Genomic DNA, 21986 nt, shown 5'->3' with positions numbered 1-21986 from the left:
GCCCTACAAAGTGTGGGAGTAGAGAAGTACATGGCTGCACAGCCTGCTTCCATGATACACCTGAGAAATGCCTGTCCTTTGCACAGCTAGTGTTGCCGGAGGGTGCTGGTGGGAGGCTGTGTCCTTGAGATCTGCTTCAGGAAGGTTTAGGGTCAGCCCTAGTTTCTAGCCAGACACAGAGAGAAGCTGGGCTCAACCCGCAACAAAGAACACTAGCAAGGTAAGGCAGGGCGAGGGCAGGCTCAGGCAGTCATTCTTACTTCTTAGCTCCACAAGGGGATTCAGAGACCTACATTGTAGTGGAACCACACTTGAACTTCAGCCATGGTATGTGTGTATGTGTGTGGTTTCACCAAAAATACTCCTTACTGAATTTCGCCAAAACTCCAATACTGGTTTTTAGATGTTTTTCGGTGAGAAAAAAAGGCAAAGGGCTTTTCATGCAGCTTGTACCTTGCCCTGTGTTGCCTTACTGAGGAAAACATAATGGGTTTCTTGGGTCTGAAAAATTCCGGACTAGGCAGGCATCTCACCCAAATGAGTATTAGTGTCCTCGGACTGTCAGAATTATTTGTATTGGAAGTCCCTTTTACAGAACAGCTTGTTCTGATGAGCTACATCATCAGTAACACCCCCCCCCCATTTATGTACACTCAAATTAGCTGAAAATTTCAGAGTACATCAGTCTTGACTGACTCGATAGGAAGGGTCAGGCAGGAAGAGATTCTGATGGTGCTAAAAACAATGGCCATGGAGTCCACTAAGCTCCACTGTAAAGCTCTAGGATAACTCTGAAGCCATTTCTGACAGAGGCCTCTCAGCAGTAGTGCTGCCCCCCTCCCCTGGGAACCAAGGACCTAACAACTATACATGCACATACTGAAATGTTGAGAACTTTCCATCTCCCTGAGTTCTTGTGAATGTTCTTCATTAGAACTCAGTTATTGGAATAGGGGCAAGATAGCCCATAGGTTGACTCAGTTCCTGATGTTTTGACTCAGTCCCTGGGAAGGGGTCAAAGTAACCCTCAAATGTTTCCTCTTACCTCACCTGATCTGGCAACCGCCCTCCAGCCCTAGCTCAGACCAGTCATTGTTAATAGCCCTTTGAATAAGCCAATAGTTCTAATTGTTGAAGAACAACCCCCGAGTTCCCAACCCCCCCCCCCCCGTGTTTCTATGGTTTTTTGCTTTAAAAATGGCTTGTGACAGGCATTCGGGGTCTTTTGGCTTCTCAAATGCTGAAAGACTCTGTCACAACAGAATTAATTAAATCCTCTTTTATATCAACTGTGGTGTGAGAGTGGTCTCTTGGGGCAACTCCTCGGTGATTGGACTTGAGGGTCCCACACACAACATCAGAAGCTAGTCATCACCCATATTCTCTGAGAAATTTAGGCAAATTACTGAACCTACAGTAATCTATAGTCTGTAATCTATTCTTTGCATCCCTGACCTGGCTTCAGCCCTTCCCACAGCTGTTCTGTTCAGTGTGCATCTGTGTGAACCCTCGTTGCTTTAGTCAGATTCTCTTCTAGTTAAACTACCTGTGGTAGAGGCTGGAAAGATGGCTCAGCGGTTTAGAGCACTGCCTGCTCTTTCAGAGGTCCTGAGTTAGTTCCCAGCAACCACATAGTGACTCACAACCATTGATGAGATCTTGTGCCCTCTTTTGGCCTGCAGGCACACATGCAGACAGCACTGTACTCACAGTTTAGAAAAAATACCTGTCGTGAGTGAGCCAAATGCACTACTGCCCTCACCCAGTGTTCCTCAACAGACGGTTTATTTGTTCCCGTTGAGCTTCGGCATCACATGTAGAATCTGCCCGAGTGTTCTTGGTCTTGAGTTTGTTTTGCTAATGTACTGACCACTAACAGCTGTGTAGCTAGACCTGGTTACCTCTGCACTTCCTGTTTTCCCAGTACTCACCCTGTAAGTGTTGTGTCTGGCCTTGGCCCGGAGGGCACTTCTGCCTGGGCACTACTGTAGCTCTTTGACAGCCACCCCTTCTCGTTCTAGTCAGAAAGATCCTAGTGGGACGAGGTTTTCTGTTTTAGAAGCCCCATAGTTGCCATGGTAGACCTGGCAAGTGGAAGTGTTCACTGAATACACATCTGGAATACACACTGAAGCCAGGTGTGCTGACCCCCCAGTGTAATACCAGCTCTTAGGAGGAGGCAGGAGTTAAAGCTGACTCACTGACCCACGCATGTAATTCTAGCACTCAGGAAGTGAAGCCAGATTGCCACAAATTTAAGGCCAGCATGGACTGCATAGTATCTGGCAGCCAGGGATAACAAGACCCTGTGCCAACAAAAGGGGAGCTGGGGCACTTGCTGTTCCTGTAGAGGTCCAGCCCCCTCTGCAGGCAGGGCACAACTCCCTATCATTCTAGGTGGTCTGACGCCCTCCGACCTCTGTGCAGACACACAAATACAAACAAAAATCAAATTCTGAGAACAACTCGGGTGTCAGTCAGTAGCTTCCGAAAAACTAGTGAGGCTAAGTGTCAAAATCCATTCACTTTGCCTTTCAAAAACCCAAATTCTTGGCCATAATGTGCATGAGACTAGATTTTGTCACCCTAAAAGCCATTTGTGAATTCCAGATGGCCTTACAGCCTTAGGCTGAGAGGTATCAGAACGTCTTGGTTCTGTCTGCATCTGCTCCAGCCAAGCCCTCCGTCAGCCTTGAGCAGTCATACCGTGTTCCTCCAGCTTAAATGGCAATGTTGTCCCCCATGTTCCCCCATCTCCACTTCCTATCTTGTCCTGTGTTTTGGTGGAAATCGACAAACATGTCTGAAGAGGCTTGTTCTCATCACAGTGCAGGGAATTGAACTCTGGTTTCACAGGCGAAGCAAATGCTCCTGTCGCTTAGCCATTTTGTTTGGAAGAGAGAGGGTCTCTGTGTTGTCCAGAAAGTCCTGATGACTCAGAATGGCTGGGACTTGGTCGAGAGGATCTTGTCTAGAAAATGTGTCCAATCTCATCCCCAAGTCTGAGAAACAAGCTGAGAGCTACCCAACACAGTCAGTCTCCTACATTCCATTTCTCTCTGGCTGACCCGTGGAAAGGGCAGTTAGAAGTGGGATTTAATGGAAGTCTCTGGACATGGCTTTAAATCTGTGAACCCTGGAATCTAGTCCCTTGGCTTTTGTAAGACAGTATGCTTTTGGCTAGCACACCTCATGACTGTCTACCTTCCTTTTCAAGCAAATTCTCCTACATCTAAATGCAGACATGTGGACATACATGTGCCTGGTATTTGCTCATGCATCACTCCAGCATCCCCTGAAGTTCAGGCCATAATTAACTAGAGCTGTCTGTCCCCTAAGAGCCCTAGTCTGCTAGGGAATGGTGGCACAAATCTTTAATCCCACTCAGGAGGCAGAAGTAGATGAATTTCTTGAGTTCAAGGCCAGTCTGGTCTACAGAGTGAGTTCTAGAATGGCCAGAGCTGTTACAGGGGGAAAAAAACCAAAAACTTGCTTTGGAAAAAAACTAACATAATAATAATAAATGATAAGCACCAATCTAATGAACGGAGTCTGCTACAAAATGGTATGGCTTTTGTTTGTTGTTTTGGCTTTCTTGTTTGTTTGTTTTGTTCTAGACAGTTTCACTGTGTAGACCTAGCTGGCCTCGAACTCACAGAGATCCGCCTGTACCCCCACCACCCTGTACTGTGATTAAAAGCGTGCCTGACTTTTGTGGGGGGTTTTTTGTTTTTGTTTTGAGACAAGGATTTCTGTATACAGGCTTGGTTGTAGATAAGGCTCTGACCAAATTCAGAGTGTGTTTCGATTCAAAGCAGCCACCAAGCCGGGTGATGGTGGTGTTGGCTCACACCTTTAATCCCAGCACTCAGGAGGCAGAGACAGGCAGATCTCTGTGAGTTCGAGGCAAGCCTGGTCTACAGCGCGAATGCCAGGACAGGCTTCAAAGCTACAGAGAAACACAAAGGCGTCAGGCGTTTTATCTTTATAAAGCCCAGGCATCCTGAAACTGCAGCCCGGGCTGTTTTCCTCCTGCTTGAGTTTTCACAGTGCTAGGATTACAAATAGGTGCCAGATTTTTGAATTTGTGTCTGAGCAGGACAGAACTTGGGGGGTTGGGTAATTTGGTTGCATCTTGCTGAAGAGACAGCCTTTTTCTGGCTTGTTTTGAGTGCCTACTCTTTCTTGGGACAGACCAAGTTGGGCCTATGGAATCCCCTGGAGGGTGGTGCCCCCTGGTGTTCGCATCAAGGACTACGGGGCGGAGTGAAAGTAGGGCACAAGGGTCCGCAAGAAACAAGCAAGACCTTCTCCGCTCCACCATTCACCACACCCATGAGTACCCGAATGGAAAAGTCCCTGAGCTACAGCAGCAGCCAGGATTCGACCTCCCTCCCACAACCTCCAACCGAGGCGAACCCAGCCAGCGAAGCCCGGGCTGGGAGGGGCCGGGTCGGGGGCGGCCTGGCAGGAAGCGGCGCGTACCTTCCGCTGCAGGAGGAGCAGGTGGCTGCAGTGCTGCCCGGGGCCCCAGGCTTCCTGTGTACGCTCCCGCTAGCTACTTTTTCCCGCCAGAGCTCATTGGGCCGCCCCGGCCCTATGGCTCAGACCCCAGACGACATATCCTGTGAACTGCGAGGTAAGCCCTGCCTGGCCCTTCCTGGGAGCCCACCTGGCGGCGAACAGGTGGCCTGACCCCAAACTCGACCTCCGCTCAGCGCCTCGGGGAACTTGACCAGAGGTTCTGTTCTGGTGGGCCAGCGCCTAAAGATCCACTCCACTGCTTCCTAGCTGATCCATAGATGAACACCCGGGCACCCAGCCTAGCACAGTCCTTAGGCCCCGATGGGAGGACAAAGTCACCCAGTAGATTGTCTTTCCACAGGTGAGATCACCAGGTTCCTGTGGCCCAAGGAGGTGGAGTTGCTGTTGAAAACCTGGCTTCCCCAGGAGGGTGCTGAGCAAAGTCATATCCTGGTATGGTGGCCAGGATTGGAGTTCAGAACAGTGGCCAGGCCCGGCACAAAGAAACTTGATTTCCCTAGAATATCGGTATTTTGTTTCCCCCAGGCACTGCTTCGATGGAGGGCTTATCTGCTGCATAGCTGCCTCCCACTGAGGGTGAGTCCCAGGCCTGGCCACCACTCCTGTCCCTGGCAGGGAGGAACTGCTTTGCAGAGTTGCCCTGTTTGCCTGTGCTGGCTTTTGCTTTCCAACCAGCACGGGGATGATAGGAGGGGAGTCTGGGCAGGTCTAGCTCTGGACTAGACTCCACAAAACCGTTAACTGGAGAGAAAGAAGATGTGGGTTCAAATCCCGACACCACCAGGCAGCTCACAGCTGGCTGGAACTCTAGTAGGAAGGCCCACTGCACCCTTCTAGAGTCTTCAGGCAATGGACACACAAGCGGTGCACAGACAAACGTGCGCACAAAATAGGAGATTTTTCAAATTTAAAAGCAAGCAAGCAAACAAACAAACAAAAAACTAGGGTCCAGAGATTGGCCTCAGTTAGCTGCAGATAATGCATGTGCTTTCCAGGTGGACTGCACATTCAGCTACCTGGAGGTCCAGGCCATGACGCTGCAGGAGACGCCTCCTCAGGTGAGAGAGCTACACAGGCTCCATCGTTTACCCCGCGCGTGAAGCTCTGAATGAACACCAGCTTCCAAACACACAGTTCCAAAAAGCCTGACAGTCTCACCTCTCCCAGGTCATCTTTGAGCTGGAGTCCCTGCCTGAACTGGTCCTGGCGTTTCCTGGGGTGGCTGCCCTAGAACAACTGGCCCAGCACGTGGTTGCCGCCATTAAAAAGGTCTTCCCTCGCTCAACCCTTGGGTGAGGCCTGGAAAATCCAAGGGGCTGGAGGGCCTTAGTGAACTGCCTTTCAACCTCAAAGGCTAGAAAGAAGTCCCTTGCTCTTCTTTTATCCCCTCCCTAGGAAGCTATTCCGGAAGCCCACACCCTCATCACTCCTGGCTCGGTTGGAGAGAAGCCGGCCCTTAGAGTCCACAGCACCCAGCAGCCCGTGTGGTGAGGACCAAATGAGAGCCCCATAAAACCTTCCAGTTTGCCTTCGTGCAACCCTAGACCCTTGGTATTGGAGGCTCCCTGAAGTGAACAGGGCCACCTTTGTCCCTGCCCCCATCTACTCTGATGATCTTCCCATCTCTGGCTCATTGTCTCTCTTTCCCTCCATCGTACCCCGGGCACCTCCTTAGGTGGCTTCTTGGAGACGTATGAAGCCCTGTGTGACTACAATGGCTTCCCCTTCCGAGAGGAGATTCAGTGGGTGAGAGTCGGGCCCTTTCTGGGAGCTCCGGAGAGGTCTCCCATGTATGGTGAACCCCTCCACCCTTTTTGGTCCCAAGCCAGCTATGGGTACTTTTCCTCACATTCAGGATGTGGACACTATCTACCATCGTCAAGGCCGCCGCCATTTCTGCCTTGGAGACTTTGCCCACCTTGGCAGCAGGTATGAGGCCTGCCAGGATTGGGAGGAAAGGACTCCAGGACCCATATACCTAGACTTCAGCCTCTCTTGGGCGGGAGGAAAGGGGATGCTAGCTGAGCCTAGTATCTAGAAGGCTCTGAACTCTGTACCTCCTCTTCCTCACACCAGAGACCTAGCCTTGAGTGTAGCAGCCTTATCTTACAACCTGTGGTTCCGGCGCCTCTCCTGCGTGGACATGAAGCTGGTGAGGGTACATGACAGGGGAAGCCAAGGGTGTAAGGGTCAAAGTTCAGCCCTAATGAGCTATGACCCTCTGGTATCAGAGCCTGGAGGTCTCAGAACAGATTCTACACATGATGAGCCAGTCTTGGCATTTGGAGGAGCTGGTACTGGAGACCTGTGGCCTGAGAGGGTGAGAGACCTGAGCAGGGCTTGGGAACCAGTGGTCTGTGGTATGATCCGGAGTCAGTCTTACACCAGGGTCTCGATCCCCAGAGACTTTGTTCGACGACTGGCCCAGGCGCTGGCAGGCCATTCGAATTCTGGACTTCGGGAGCTCAGCCTGTCTGGGAACTTGCTGGATGACAGAGGTATGGCAGAACCGGGGAGACCCAAGGCACACAGCCGGGAGAGGAGGGGCTTACATAGCTGCTCTCTCCACAGGTATGGCTGCACTTGGCAGACACCTAGAGCACTGTCCAGGAGCCCTGAGGAGACTCAGCCTAGCCCAGACAGGGTTGACACCTCGAGGTGGGTGGGACTGATGAGGGTTGGGAGGGGGTCAGATGAGGCAAGTTTGTCTGATTCTGAGCCTCTCCTTCCTCTCCAGGGATGAGGGCTCTAGGCAGGGCACTAGCAGCCAATGCCGCATTTGATTCTACCCTGACCCACCTGGATCTTTCTGGGAACCCTGGGGCACTGGGAGCCTCCCAGGATAGTGGGGTGAGTGGCAGTTTTTAAAGTCAGAGATTGGAGCTGCCCAGTCAGTGGGATGCCCAGAATCCTTAGGCCATCCCTGACTCCCTCTTTCATGTCCTCCACAGGGCCTGTACACTTTCTTGAGCCGTCCTAACGTTCTAGTGTTTCTGAATCTGGCAGGCACTGACACCGCTCTAGGGACTGTGAGTGTGGTCATGTGGGTATTTGGTGGGGCTCCTCCGTAGCGGGAAAGCAGGGCGTGGTAGAGAAGACCAGGTCTAATGGAAGGCTATCACCGATCCCGTCTTCCCTCCCAGCTCTTTGCCGCCTTATCCGGTGGTTGCTGCTCCAGTCTGACCCACCTTGAAGCGTCTAGGAATATCTTCTCTCGCGGGTAAGGAGCACCACGCAGACCCGAGAGGCAGAGGCTTCGGGAAATCAGCTCCAGAAGCCTGAATCCCACTTCTCCTTCCTCCCACCCCCAACGCAGGAAGTCCCGAGCCGCGAGAGCAGCACCTGCCGCGCTACAACGCTTCCTCAGCAGTGCCAGGATGCTGCAGCACCTGGGCCTGGCTGGCTGCAAGCTGCCACCTGAAGCGCTCAGGTCAGTGTGTGCCACCCGTGGCCACGCCCCAACGCCTTCACTCACGACCTTGTGCAGATCTTCGCTAAACCCTCTGTCCCACCCACAATCTTCCCTAACGGCAACCTGCCTGGCTCAGGCTTTTCGTTTGCACCCTGAGTCCCACATTCCCAGATCTTGTCACCTGTGTGACGTTGACATACTCTCCCACAGGGCCCTTCTAGATGGTCTTGCGCTCAACACTCAGATCCGCGACCTGCACCTGGACCTCAGCACTTGTGAGGTAGGCACCTGGTCCAGGTTGTGGGCCAGGAGCACGTCCACACATCGGGAGTGGGACTTGGAGACCTTCCCCACCCAGGCATAAATATCCTGAATGTGGCCAATCTCCACCTTCAGCTGCGCTCTGCGGGTGCCCAGGTGATACAAGACTTAGTCTGTGACGCGGGTGCCTTGAGCTCCTTGGATCTGTCCGACAATGGTGAGGCCACCAGGGAACCCATCCACACTCCCATTATTCACCCGATTCCCAGGGTGGGGACCCTGCCCTGGCGGCATTGACTTGTGCCTCACCCTAATTACTCCCAGGCTTTGGCTCCGACATGGTGACGCTGGTGCTTGCCATCGGGAGGAGCCGGTCTCTGAAACACGTGGCTCTTGGAAGAAACTTCAACGTTCGGTGCAAGTGAGCCCCAAGCCCATGCCTCTACCTCTCAGATAGGACTTCATCACTCAGGCAGTCCCCTGACCTAACAGTGTCTCCTGGCACAGGGAGACCCTGGACGATGTCCTGCACCGGATAGTCCAGCTCATTCAGGATGACGACTGTGTGAGTTCACAGAACCCTGTGGGCTCCTCAAGCAATTAGCCTCTTGTAAAGCTTCTCCCTTTTGCTTCTTTCTTCGAAGCCTCTTTGCTGAATCTGATTCTAATCGTCCATGAATGCTTTTCTTTTAATCCCAGCCTTTGCAGTCCCTGTCAGTGGCTGAGTCCCGGTTGAAGCAGGGTGCCAGCGTCCTGCTTCGGGCTTTGAGCACCAATCCAAAACTGACAGCACTGGATATCAGTGGCAATGCCATAGGGGATGCTGGCGCCAAGATGCTAGCCAAGGCGCTTCGAGTCAACACCAGGCTACGGTAGGCATGGTCATTATGAGGGCTGGGACCAACAGGAGAAGAAAGGGGGATATATTAAAAGGGTGGGAGGGGGGCTAAGAGGTACAGGCTGATGAGGTAGATGAATGAATAAGGCCAGGGGGTTGGGTGGGGCCCTGACCCAGCTGAAGCATGGTGGGGCCCAGGTCTGTGATCTGGGACCGAAACAACACATCTGCTCTGGGCCTGCTGGATGTGGCCCAAGCCCTGGAGGAGAACCACAGCCTGAAGTCCATGCCTCTGCCACTGAATGACATAGCGCAGGCCCAGCGCAGCCGCCCAGAACTAACAGCTCGAGCAGTCCATCAGGTGGGGGTCCCTTCTGGTTCTTCTCCCCGTTAGAAGTGGAGACTCCACTCCCTAACTCTTCTCGCTCTCCCTTGACTGCAGATCCAAGCCAGTCTCTTGAGGAACAGTCGGGCAGACCCTGCTTCTGATATCAAGCCCTGCCTTCAGCCTGTGGGTCTGATTCCAGACCACTCCGAGCAGGTCGGTGTTTCTTCCTCGAATCTCGGGTGCCTGGGCCCCCGAGTCTGAGAGTGTGACTTTCTCGGGTCAGCCAGCTGCCCTGAGTTCTGTGGCACAGACAGTTTTCTCTCCTCAGTCGCCATTCCTGGAGTAACTCCCCATGTGATGCTTGGCTGTCTTATTTTAATCATGTGAATAAGCTCTCTCCATTGTAGTCGCATCTGACTTCCCATCCATAGGCGGCTCTCCCCTCTCGGCTCATCTCTGTGTGGCTACCGCCAGCCATCCTATCTCTGGCATGAATTTCCCCCTCACCTGTCTTTTTTTGAGTTCTTCCTACTTCTGCATTCCCAAGCCGCAATTCTCACCCAAGCTCTGAAGCGCGGTTACCTTGATCCAGACGCCCTGACCGGTGGGCTTTATGCACTCCATGCCATCAAGTGATTTTTTTAAAAATATTTTTTATGGTTTATTTAACTTTTTATTTTATGTGCATTGGTGTGAAGGTGTCAGATCCCCTGCAACTGGATCTTCAGACAGTTATGAGCTACCATGTGGGTGCTGGGAATTGAACCCGGGTCCTCTGGAAGAGCAGTCAGTGCTCTTAACCACTGAGCCATCTCTCTGGCTCCACTTTTTTTAATTACTGCATTTATTTATTTATTGCATATTACTGTGTGTGCGCATGCATACACCCGTATGCCCATGCTTGTAGGTACGTGTGGAAGTCAAAGGATAACAGATGTAGCGTGGATCCCGAGGATGGATTCATGCACAGCATCAGGCTCAGTGGCAAGCACAGCTACTCCTGGGTCATCTCACAGGCTCTCAGATGGTCTTATTATCATCCACGACCCCACTATTATGGGCTCCAATTTCTTTGGTGTCTATATAACTAAATGTCCTTCTAAGGTCCCTCCTTTTTTTTTTTAATTTTTTGAGACAGGGTTTCTCTGAAGCTTTGGAACCTGTCCTGGAACTAGCTCTGTAGACCAGGCTGGCCTCGAACTCACAGAGATCCGCTCCCTGGCTCCACTGCCTGGCTCAGATCAGCCATTTTTTGCTTCCTCAGTCTCTCTCTCTCTCTCTCTCTCTCTCTCTCTCTCTCTCTCTCACACACACACACACACACACACACACACACACACCCCTACCTATCCTTGATGAGAATAGTTGGGAAGATTTTTAAACAGTGACCAAAGCTGCTGCTTTCCTGCTTGTTCTAGGCCTTTCGGAGGCATAAGGTCCCTAAACAACCGGAAGGGAAAGACCCTGCTAGCCTACCTTGAGCAGATAGGGTTTCCCAAGCACTTTGCTTCATAGGTTGCCTTCAGGGCTTCATCTACCCTGTCAGAAACCCAAGAAGAGAGGCAGACACGGGGAGACTCATAAGAGACAAAGGAGGGACTAACCCGTGATTTCCCTCAGGAAGTGAATGAACTGTGCCAGTCAGTGCAGGAACATGTGGAGCTGCTGGGCTGTGGGGCTGGGCCCCAGGGTGAAGTTGCTGTGCACCAGGCTGAGGACGCCATCCAGAACGCCAACTTCTCTCTCAGTGTGAGCATGCCCTCCCCCACTGTGAGGACCTTTCTGCTCTTGACTGAGTGTCATCTTGGAACTCCTTGTGCCTTGGCCCTCAGATCCTTCCCATTCTGTATGAGGCTGGGAGTTCTCCAAGTCATCACTGGCAGCTGCAGCAGAAGCTGGAGGGCCTCTTGGGTCAGGTGGGCGAGATCTGTCGCCAGGACATCCAGGTAAGGTGCCATTTCTGCCCTAGCTTCACCCCCTTTGCAGGTTTAACCCTCAGTTCATAGACTTGTCTGTGTTGTGCCCTCAGTCAGCAGTGATTTAATGAGGGCTCACACCCATAAGCCAAGGGGCCTAGGCTCTAGCGATATTGTTACCATCTTATAACTTTTACCCAGGACTTCACTCAGACCACACTGGATACCACAAGGAGCCTTTGCCCACAGATATTGCAGAGACCTAGCTGGAAGGAGCAGCTCGAGGGAGTTCTGGTGGGCTCCAGGAGCCTTCCAGAACTGCTTCCAGAACATCTGCTGCAAGATGCCTTTACTAGGCTGAGGTAAGCAAACCCTGGGATGGGCAAAGCTGGACAGAGCTAGCACACTGATCCTCACCCTCTCCTGCCCTCAGGGACATGCGTCTGTCAATCACAGGGACCCTAGCAGAGAGCATTGTGGCTCAGGCCCTTGAAAGTCTTCATGCAGCCCGAGATCGACTGGTAAGGGGAAGCTTTGTCTGTATTTCACAGTAACCTGTTTAACCCTGACAGGGGGCCCTGTAATGACTTCTGGAGTCATAACTACTTTAGGTTTTTCTTAGCTCTGCCTCTCCCTGGGTGGTTTGGTACTGCAGATGGAGAGTCTAGCTCAGCAGGCGCCAGCCACAGTGGACCCTGCTGTCCCATCACTGGGTGGAGATGAACTCAACGCCCTTGAGCCTGAAGGACTGGAAGATCTTTTCTTTCCCATGGAGAAGGAAGAGGAGAGAGAGGTAAGTGTCTCAAGAATTCCATGCCTAGAACTCCAGATCTTTCTTTCTTGCTCTGGGATGTGGAAGGTGAGTAGGCCCCACTCCAACCCTAGACTGAGGTTGTACCATCCCACCAGGACAATGGTTCTTCATGGAAATGGCTTGAGCCCAGCTATTGTTTTCACCTGGTCCCCTCCCTTCATGGTAAGTCAGGCCCTGGAGAGAAGAGAGTTCACCCAAGTGGACTGAAGCTCTGTTAAATCTGGGTACTTACTCACTCATGCAGCCCTGTCCCAGGTATACCCTAACCCCTCCCTGAGCCAGGCCAGAAAGTCAGTCAGCTCTTCTCAGAACCCTGTGAGACCTAAGAGAATAAGACTAGGATACCTTCTTCCCAGCCTCCCCCGCCCCTTTCCCTAACCCCAGGACGCGCATGCTTGGCGGTAGCTCGGAGTCGCGCGCACTCGGGGCCGCGCTCAGCACCACGGACAGCGGCGACTGGGGGAGGGGCGGGCGGCGTAGCCGGGCCCCTCCCCGCGCCCTGGGCGGGTCCCCCGCCGCCCGCCCTAGCGCCTCCGCCACCTCCCCGGGTTCGACGCTCTGTGCTCTTCTGGTGCTTTCGCCTCAGGTGCTGCTGAGGAAGCAGAGCAGTACCCCGAGCTGGCAGCTCCGGGGGAAGATGCGGAGCCGCAGGCTGGGCCGTCCGCACGCGGCTCTCCAAGCCCCGCCGCCCCGGGGCCACCCGCCGGCCCGCTGCCTCGCATGGACCTGCCACCCTCCGGGCAACCCCTACGCCATCCGACCCGGGCCCGGCCGCGGCCACGTCGCCAGCACCACCACCGCCCGCCGCCGGGGGGCCCCCAGGTAAAGTGCTTCCCTTCCCCCCTCGCCCCGCTTAAGGGTCGTGGGTGGTCCATTCGCTGCTCACTTGCTATAGAAGGCAGGGAGATGGGTTGTGGAGGCCCAAGTCCACCCGATTGTGCCCTATCATCTCCCTGGCCATCCTCAACCTCAGGCCGTGCCTATAACAGGCCACTGGTGTGCGGGTTTCCTGTAAGGTGCGCCTAGATGGTAGACTCCCGCCTTGGAGTGGTTTGCTGTATGCGTGGACGTGTGAGAGCGGATGTCCGTCTTGCCCTCCCTCTCCTGGGGTTACTGAAAAAATATTGGGCAGCCGGACCCGCGGGACACTCCTGCATCAGCTGTGCACCAGCGGGTGGATATATGTGTGTGGGCTGGGTACTGGCAGGGGCAGTGGGCACTGGCAGAAGGAGAGGAGGAGCCGGCCTAAGGCCCCCTGAGGGTCTGACGCAGCAGCGGCGCCACTGAGCCGGGATGTTAGACCGGGTGGGGTGAGGTGGAGGTGGAGGGTTAGGGTACTGCGGGGAGTAGAAAGGGTGGCATATTGGAATGTAGGTGTTTGCTTAGTGAAAGCCAGGTGGTTCAGGGTATAGCATCCTCTATGTAACAAGAACGGGTGTGGACTGGGCCGGTGTACTGTGGCAGCAGGGAGGAAAGAACTCCAGCACGGTACAGACAGCACCCTAGCTTTGGGATATACTCAGGCCAGGTCACTGGGAAGAAGTGGGGGTGGGGAGAGAGCCAGTTCTCGGTCCTGACTCCTAACCTCCCGATGTCTCCCAGGTGTCCCCAGCCCTGCTTCAAGAAGGGAATGGGCTCACTGCTCGTGTGGACGAAGGTGTGGAGGAATTCTTCTCCAAAAGGCTGATCCAGCAGGAACGCCTGTGAGTGAGGGTCAGTTGCTGGAGGCGGAAGAGGGTGGGACATTCTTGAGTTTCCTTACTCACTGGTGGTTGTTCCTACAGCTGGGCCCCAGAGGAGGATCCAGCCACTGAGGGTGGTGCCACTCCTGTCTCCCGTACACTTCGAAAGAAGCTGGGTACCCTCTTTGCCTTTAAGAAACCTCGTTCAACAAGGGGTCCAAGATCTGATCTAGAGACCAGCCCTGGAGCAGCAGCTCGTGGCAGAAAAACCACACTTGGAGACCTGCTTCGACCACCAGCCCGTCCAGGCCGTGGTGAGGAGTCTGGAGGGGCAGAGGGGGGCACCAGCAGCCCTGACTCTGCTCGCAGAACTCGGCCTCGGTACACGCGAGAAAGCAAGGCCTACTCTATGATACTGCTACCCGCTGAGGAGGAGGAAGCAACAGTGGGTGCCAGACCTGACAAGGTAAAGACTGAAGTCAGGAGCTGAGGGCTCTTCAGGAATAGAAAGCAGTGGGCTCTCTCTCCACTTAGACATCTCTGTCCTCAGAGGCGTCCTCTGGAACGGGGAGAAACGGAACTGGCTCCATCTTTTGAGCAGCGGGTACAAGTGATGCTGCAGAGAATCGGCGTGAGCCGGGGCAGTGGGGGTGCCGAAAGCAAGAGGAAGCAAGTGAGTTGGGGTGTGTGTGAGGTGGCGTGTGGCAATCTGTGGATGACATATGTGACCAAGGGGGAAAGAACATGGCACAAATGTGATCCGATTGTCACTTACACTCTCTCACCCTAAAAATAGTCATTGTTCCTTCTTTCTGATCTGGCCCAGAGATGTACTTCCTAGGGTCTAGGGAACTCTCTCCAAAGATTCTGAACAGAAATTTGACCTTGTTCCCTATACCTGGAAACAGTCCTCCAGGACTTCCTCTTTATCCAGATTACTAATCCTGCCGCAGAATCTGTGGGACCCTGGAGCTGGCCTCCTGAGACCTCCCTGGAGCTCCTTTGGAGCATCTCAGAACCTCACACAGCCATCGGTTTACATCTTGTGTCTGGTTGTGTACTCCGTTATTCAGGTTCCTTTTCTGCTGTCCCTGCAGTTTCTTGTGAGCCTTCCCTGCTCCCTTTCATGGTCACCCTGATAATGTCATTCTAAACATAGTCTTGATTATGAACCACACCCCTGTGTACTGTCCACTTAACAGTTTTCTAGGAAAAAACACATATGCAATGAGACCTGGCCTGAATTAAGAGACATTAAGTATGGGAAGAATCAGAACCAAGAAGTCACATTATCTCCTGGGTGTAGTGGTAATCGCAGCATTCAGGAAGCTGGGGCAGGAAGACCCAAGGAAGACTTAGCTTGAGCCATACAGTGAGACTGTCTCAAAAACAAAACCAAAGGAATCACAGTATCTCCTTGTTAGGACTAACATGCATACTTTTGTGTCACCTCTGTCATCCCAGACTGTAAGGTAAGGGACTAGGTTTGCCATGTTCTGGCCATCCAATGAAATGCATTCTATAGCTAGGTTTTAAGAATGTAAATGAACAGAGATAAGGCCAGAGTCAGGACAACAAAGGCACTGATTTGTTTCCTACAGAGCAAAGATGGTGAGATCAAGAAGGCAGGCTCAGATGGTAAGTAGGACCCTGGAACAAAGAAATATATTTAGGGGGAGGAGGTGGCCTTAGAGATAGTCCATAAGGTACTTGCTCTCCTGGGGGAGGGGACAGCTGTTTTTCCTCCCTTCGCATTAAGGTCTGGCACCTAAGCCTCTAGTCCTACCTTGCAGGTGACATTATGGACAGTTCCACAGAGACCCCTCCCATCTCAATCAAGTCCCGAACCCACTCTGTGTCGGCTGGTGAGTGAGAGCCACTGTATGTATTGAGGGAGGCACAGGGACTGTGAGGCAAGGGAGCAGACCATTGCTCAGAACCATCTCCAGGACCAGGCTCAGGTGTTAGTTGACACTTGTTTCTTCACCCAGATCCCTCCTGTAGACCTGGGCCAGGGGGCCAGGGCCCTGAGTCTGCCACCTGGAAGACACTGGGGCAGCAGCTGAATGCGGAGCTCAGAGGCCGTGGTTGGGGCCAGCAAGATGGTCCAGGGCCTCCCTCCCCATGTCCCAGCCCAAGTCCCCGAAGAACCAGCCCCTCCCCAGACATCCTGAGTCTCCCTGAGGATCCCTGCTTGGGCCCTCGGAATGAAGGTAGGTGGGCACCCCACTCCTAGGCTGGGACTGGTGGAGCGCCTGCTGGGAACCTGACCCATCTGGGAACACTCATAGTGGGAGGCCAACACTGGGTGTGGGCAGCCAACGGGATCATACCCTGATATCTTGGCCTCCTCTAGATGGCCAGCTGAGGCCGAGGCCTCTCTCAGCAGGGCGGCGAGCAGTGTCTGTGCATGAGGACCAGCTCCAGACCCCTGCGGGTGAGGGGGACACCTCTGTCTGTGCTTGAGTGCAGGAGATGGGGAAGGGTGGGCTCCTGGACTTCTGTCTTGGCTCTGGTCCTTGGACAGGACCACGGGTACTGGGAATGCTGGAGCAACAAGGAAGCCCAGAGGCTCAGCGTAGTGCAAGAGTGCAAGCCCTTCCTACCTCCTGGACACTGGCCTCTGAGGGTGGGAGGACACTGGCTGGGGAATCTATGGGAATAGCTATGCATGTTGTGCGTGCACTGAAGATGGAGAAGGGTTGGGAACAGCCAGTGAGTTTCTCTGTATCCTTTTTAGAACGGCCCCTTCGGCTGCAGCGCTCCCCTGTCCTCAAGCGCAGGCCAAAGCTCGAGGCACCCCCATCCCCAAGCTTAGGTAAGAGTGGGCAAGAGCCAACTGGGAAGCTGACAATATTGTTCAACACAAACCTAAAACTTTCTCCCTCCATCTCCCCTCACAGGCTCTGGCCTCGGAACCAAGCCTCTTTCTCCATACCCAACAGAACCTTCCAGCCCTGAGCGGAGCCCTCCCTCCCCAGCCACAGACCAAAGAGGCGGCGGCCCCAATCCCTAATCCTGTCCTTTCCTGCCGCATGAAATTATTTTATTAAAAAACTTGAATGAAACAGGGTATGGAATACTGTTTGTCCGTAGACCTGTGTGTACGCATCCTCTGCTGCGTCCAAGTGACTCCTCATACCTGCGTTAATTCGGGCTCTGACTCTGACTCCATCACCAAGTTCAAGGCCCAAGCTACAAGCTGAGGAGGGAGTCTGGAAAGAAACCATGGCCTTAGGTCAAGGTTATCTAAGACTGGTGACCAGCACAGTGGGGCAGCCCCAAGCACTCACCTGGCAGCCTGGACTTGCGCATGGAGGGAGGCAGAGGGGGTCTCATACTTATACTGAAAAGCAGAAGCATCAGGATGCCTCTTTGGGGGTTCCTGAAAGGGATGTAGAGAGAGTCCAGTAAGGACTCCTAGTGTAATCCCAGCCTACCTCTGGCTCTCTCCAAACTCCCCAAACCCTCCCACCTCTCCAGCTGCGGTGCTCACCCAGACAGAGCAGGGTTCGTGGGCTTCCTTCGCTCTGGTTCTTGGGAAAAGCTGCCGTTTCTTGCCAGGCCACTGGAGCTCCCTGATCACCGGGCTATGGGCCTGGGCTGGACTGGAGGCATGGTTAGGGGGTAAGAGACTGGGGTTACAGGTCAGGAGTGGGGGGCTGGGTGTAGAACTGCGGGGTGGGGAACTGGGAGCCTGAGGTCTTAGAGAAGATGAGCAAACGGCGGGTGGAGGCTGGAAGCTGTTGTCCTGCCCAGGGGCTGATGCAGCCACGGCTGACAGAAGGCTAACACTGGCATCACTTTCCTCCAGTGGCGTGTGCCTGAGCGAAGCAGGGGATTCTGGGGGAGGAGACTGAGTGTGAGCTGAGTGCCTGTGAACTATCATACAACATTTCACAGCATTCTACACAATCCAGTACCGCATGCTTACGGCCTGAACCTACGGAACTGGCTAAAGAAATAAGCTGGGTCCCTGGAATTCTGGGGAGAATCATCAGTGCCGTGGTAGGCCCTAGGCTCCAAAGACCCACCCCCGTCACCTTGACCTCCCCAGTTATCCTTACCCTGTGCCTTCTGACTTGAGCCAAGAGAACTCAGAATCTGCTCGTCCTTCTCAGAGATGTGCAGCAATAAGCTGGAGACAGTGAACACGGCTTCTTCCTGTGAGACGTAAACCCTCAGTAAGGCAGCTGTCTAACCCTCACCCTGCAACCTCCCAAGTAAAGCTCCACACTAACCGTGGGCTGGAAGCAGGCAGTCCACCGGGTGAAGGGGGTGGCTGGGCAAGGGCCTGCTAGCGTCAGGCAGCTCTCAGCGAGCCGCACTAGTGCCCCTCGGTGATCCTGGTCTTCCTTCACCTCATCCAGAAGCTGAGACAAGGTTAGGCCTGAGGCCAGAGATTTGGCCAAAGGGTTGAAGTAGAAGCAAGAAGGATGGGTAAGTTATTACAGTTACTTACTGAGGAGAACAAGACGGCCGCGGAAGGACCTCTGCTTCTGGGGGAGAGGTAGGATTATCGGGAAACCCTACCAGTACCTGCACTGGAAGACGCAGACTCTGAAAGGTGGTCCCTAGAGAGACAATGGGAACACTTCTCAGGAACAACCCTGATGCCAGTCTACCTGGCTCTGCCACCCCGGACCAAACCACACTCAGCCTCAGAGCCCAATCCCAGACTCACTCAAGGCATTCATTGAGCTTTCTCTGCACATCCGAATCCTGGTTGCTGGGAGAAAGGAGGGTGTAGGTAGTCAGTGTGACTTACAGCCGAGTCTCTTCACCCAAAGACCTAGCCCAGGGAGAGTGAAGAAGCAGAGCGTGGAAACTTCATATACCGTTTTGTTTTCGGGGAAGGAATATGGGGAGCCTTGGATTGAACCCCTCAGGTATGCTAAGCCTGTGCTTTGCCACTGAGCTACATTCCCTTCTCTTGGAGGGCTCACTTACCAACTAGTCACTTGTAGCCGGGGCCTCTCCGCGAGCAGCACGTTAAAGCGGTCCACCTGGAGGTAGAACTCGGCAGGCTGGAGGAGTTGGGGTGTGGTGTCTCAGGAGATGTCACAAAGAGCCAGACACAGTAACCAACCCACCCAAGTGAGCATTACCACCCTCACCGTATGGTCCTGAGGAACCTCAATGCGGACACCGCAGGACAGCAGCAGCAGGATCCGGCCCTCTATCCCACGGAATCCGAACTCCTTCTCCCCCCTGCGACAAGTACAGCCCTTACTGCCCAGAACCCAGGCACCCAGGCACCAACCCCACACGCCTGGGAGAGCTTTCCACCTCAGGTTCAATTTTGCGCTCCCACCTTCCATACAGGTAGCACCTGTGTCTTACCACTCGGAGGTGTCGATGGCTTTGCGCGTCACCAGGCATCGGACACTGTGGGTTCCGTCTGACACGAGCAACACGGCCCCGGAGTCAGGTGTGTCAGGGGCAGAAGATGGGCCTGGAGTCTCCGAGTCCTGGAGCACCTAACAGTAGTGGCGAGTGTCAACTAACTTTCTCAGCCCCCACTCAGGTCTCCGGGATCTGAGTGGCCTGCTCACCTTGAGCAGCTGCCCGATTCGTGGACTTGACAGTGTTTCTGAGCCTAGGATCAGCTCTCGAATCCAGGGACGCAGGACCAGGTTCTCCCAGCTGTACATTAGCCCGGCAGCACCCTAAAAGACCCCCGGGGGCAGAGGCTTCCCGCGAGCGCTGCTCAGTCTTCGGCGGGAGAGGAAGCACGTGACCGTTAGGTGGAGCCTGTTGGAGCCCCGCCTACTCGCGCTTCTACGCCTGCGCAAGTACTTCCTGGTCTGTAATGTAGTCTTTGGCTGACTTGCTTGGCACAGCTGCCAGGCTGCTCGATGCTTGTTTTTACCAAGTCAGCTCTCTGAGCCTGTGACCTGTTCCTCAGTACTACCTAGCACCTGAAAGGAAAGAGCAAGGGCTGGTCTGGAAAGAAGCGATCCAGGTTAGGAGGCTGCAGCCGAGAGTGGGGCTCGAAGCCACTTCGGTGCTGTGTGACCCCAAGAGGTTTTCTCAAAATGTTGACTTAGTCTCCTGCAAAACGCGCGGTCCTGTAAGGCCAGTGGAAATGACAGTACAAAACAAGTTATTTCCCTCATTCTGCCCATTGGTCGAGTCCTCCTAGGGACGCTCGAACCATAGCGTAATGACGTAAGAGCAGAGGAAGCCCTCGCTACCTCCGTCTCCGTTTCCTAGGAAACGTAGACTCCGCGTTTCTCCGTGTCGCGGCTCCCTTGACGTCATGGTTCGGGTGGGAGGGCGGGGCGAGTGCTACCGCCAGGGGCGGGGCGGCGCGGGCCAGCGGGCCGGGCAGTGCACCTGCACCTCGGCGGGCAGCCTTGGAGCACTGTCCCCAGCCCGCCTGGTCCCGCAATGGCCAGACCGCAGAGGACTCCGGCGCGCAGTCCCGATAGCATCGTCGAGGTGAAGAGCAAAGTAAGGGCTCCTCCGGCCTCGGCTCTGGCCACTGCGCTAGACGCTCCAATTCCCTTTCTCTCCCTTACTGGCTCCTTGGTCTCCATCACCTCTTTCTGTCCTCCATCCTCCGCGTCCTATTCTGCTTTTCTGTCTGCCTCCCCTCATCGCATCCTCCTTCCCACATGGATCTCCAGAGTCTCTCTGTGGCCTGGGTATGTAGGAAAGGACCTTGGACAGTGTCCCTTGTACTGGAACTGAGGTTTAAGCTTAAAGGCTGCAGCTGTTGCAGCAGCCCTTTCTCTCACTTGACAGCTTCAGACCTATAGTGAGAAAGGGGCTTGGGCTCTGTCTTGACACTTCTCTCCCCTTCCTCTCCCGCCTCCAGTTTGACGCCGAGTTCCGACGTTTTGCGCTGCCCCGCGCTTCCGTGAAAGGCTTCCAGGAGTTCTCGCGGTTGCTGTGTGTGGTACACCAGATCTCTGGCCTGGATGTGCTGCTTGGCTACACCGATGCTCACGGCGACCTGCTGCCCCTCACCAACGATGACAGTTTGCACCGAGCCCTTGCCAGCGGGCCCCCGCCGCTGCGCCTATTGGTGCAGAAGCGGGGTGAGGATGGGGTACAGTGGGCAGTTTCCTCGGGGTAGGGTGACAGGGCAGGTCTACAAAGGTTAATCCATACCCAGGGTTCCCAGGCTTCACTTTCAATCTCTGCCCTTGGGCTGACCTCCAAGTGGTAGGAAACAGTTGGCATTGTCCCTGTCAGGGGCCAAAATGAGAGAGCAGTCTCTAATCCCAGTCCCCTTTCTCTTGCAGCAGAAGGCGACTCCAGTGGCTTGGCTTTTGCCTCCAACTCTCTGCAGAGGCGCAAGAAAGGACTCCTGCTTCGACCAGCAGCATCTCTGCGCACCCGACCACCCTTGCTAATCAGCCTGCCCCAGGATTTCCGCCAGGTGTCTTCAGTCATAGACGTGGACCTGCTCCCCGAGACCCATCGGCGTGTGAGGCTCCACAAACACGGATCAGACCGCCCCCTGGGCTTCTACATTCGAGATGGCATGAGTGTTCGGGTGGCTCCCCAGGGCCTGGAGCGGGTTCCAGGAATCTTCATCTCCCGCCTGGTACGTGGGGGCCTGGCTGAGAGTACAGGGCTGCTGGCAGTCAGTGATGAGATCCTCGAGGTCAATGGCATTGAGGTGGCTGGGAAGACCTTGGACCAAGTGACGGACATGATGGTTGCCAACAGCCATAACCTCATTGTCACTGTCAAGCCTGCCAACCAGCGTAATAATGTTGTACGAGGGGCGTCTGGGCGTCCAACAGGGCCTTCCTCTGTAGGGCCTGGGCCTGCTGACCCTGAGAGTGATGAGGACAACAGTGACCTGGTCATTGAGAATCGCCACCCTCCCTGTTCTAATGGGCTGTCTCAGGGGCCCCTGCGCTGGGACCTGCAACCTGGCTGCCTACTTCCTGGTGCTGGCAGCTCTCTGCCCTCCTTGGATAGCCAAGAGCAAGCCAACTCTGACTGGGGGAATGGCATGCGAGGTGATGTTAGCGGATTCAGCCTCTGACAGGCAAAGATGCAGCCCTTGTCAGTTCAGGCTGCTAGAGCCTGGCACGGACTTCCCAGCTGGGGAGGGAAGATTAGCTTTGCTCACAGAGCCCTCTCGGCCCAGGGAATATTAAAGGTTGTCTACAAATGCAGACATGGTCCTTCTATGTCCCAGCCCAAATCCCTTTCCTGAGCCTGTAA

General features: G+C 54.3%; 3 protein-coding genes across 5 annotated transcripts; 2 read left to right on the top strand and 1 right to left on the bottom strand.

Moving 5' to 3' along the window:
• The first annotated feature begins 4293 nt into the window (after positions 1 to 4293).
• Positions 4294 to 16864, top strand: Carmil2 (capping protein regulator and myosin 1 linker 2). 2 transcript variants are annotated; one of them, XM_085681660.2, is made up of 39 exons: positions 4295 to 4639; positions 4886 to 4977; positions 5071 to 5121; positions 5541 to 5603; positions 5713 to 5837; positions 5941 to 6032; positions 6221 to 6291; positions 6401 to 6474; positions 6622 to 6697; positions 6777 to 6865; positions 6949 to 7043; positions 7117 to 7203; positions 7283 to 7395; positions 7497 to 7574; positions 7689 to 7765; positions 7862 to 7975; positions 8168 to 8237; positions 8354 to 8435; positions 8543 to 8639; positions 8726 to 8783; positions 8918 to 9090; positions 9255 to 9417; positions 9499 to 9597; positions 11005 to 11133; positions 11217 to 11330; positions 11502 to 11662; positions 11734 to 11821; positions 11956 to 12093; positions 12210 to 12276; positions 12701 to 12936; positions 13717 to 13817; positions 13899 to 14262; positions 14347 to 14469; positions 15398 to 15434; positions 15590 to 15661; positions 15788 to 16009; positions 16153 to 16233; positions 16537 to 16614; positions 16700 to 16864. In XM_085681660.2, exons 1-39 carry the CDS (start codon positions 4336 to 4338, stop codon positions 16810 to 16812), a joined length of 4467 nt encoding a protein of 1488 aa, XP_085537786.2. In that variant the 5' UTR covers positions 4295 to 4335; the 3' UTR covers positions 16813 to 16864. The 2 variants fall into 2 exon arrangements, with proteins under 2 accessions (XP_085537787.2, XP_085537786.2); XM_085681661.2 differs by lacking the exon at positions 16153 to 16233 and having other exon boundaries at positions 4294 to 4639.
• Acd (ACD shelterin complex subunit and telomerase recruitment factor) lies at positions 16821 to 19550 on the bottom strand. The gene is made up of 11 exons (XM_048437090.3): positions 19352 to 19550; positions 19140 to 19276; positions 18914 to 19007; positions 18747 to 18823; positions 18481 to 18525; positions 18336 to 18370; positions 18038 to 18186; positions 17864 to 17960; positions 17293 to 17639; positions 17090 to 17181; positions 16821 to 17011 (listed from the first exon to the last, which is right to left on the bottom strand). The coding sequence occupies exons 1-11, from the start codon at positions 19448 to 19450 to the stop codon at positions 16933 to 16935; spliced, it is 1251 nt and encodes a 416-aa protein (XP_048293047.1). The 5' UTR covers positions 19451 to 19550; the 3' UTR covers positions 16821 to 16932.
• Positions 19551 to 20109: 559 nt separating this feature from the next.
• On the top strand, positions 20110 to 21937 carry Pard6a (par-6 family cell polarity regulator alpha). Of its 2 annotated transcripts, none has more exons than XM_048437096.3 (3): positions 20110 to 20252; positions 20620 to 20842; positions 21053 to 21937. In XM_048437096.3, the coding sequence occupies exons 1-3, from the start codon at positions 20190 to 20192 to the stop codon at positions 21802 to 21804; spliced, it is 1038 nt and encodes a 345-aa protein (XP_048293053.3). In that variant the 5' UTR covers positions 20110 to 20189; the 3' UTR covers positions 21805 to 21937. The 2 variants fall into 2 exon arrangements, with proteins under 2 accessions (XP_048293053.3, XP_048293052.3); XM_048437095.3 differs by having other exon boundaries at positions 21050 to 21937.
• Positions 21938 to 21986: the final 49 nt, after the last annotated feature.

Source organism: Myodes glareolus, chromosome 22 (assembly GCF_982192425.1).
Source record: "Myodes glareolus chromosome 22, mMyoGla1.1, whole genome shotgun sequence".
NCBI lineage: Eukaryota > Metazoa > Chordata > Mammalia > Rodentia > Cricetidae > Myodes > Myodes glareolus.
Note: the sequence above shows the minus strand (reverse complement) of the source record. Positions and strands in the feature narration are given on the sequence as shown.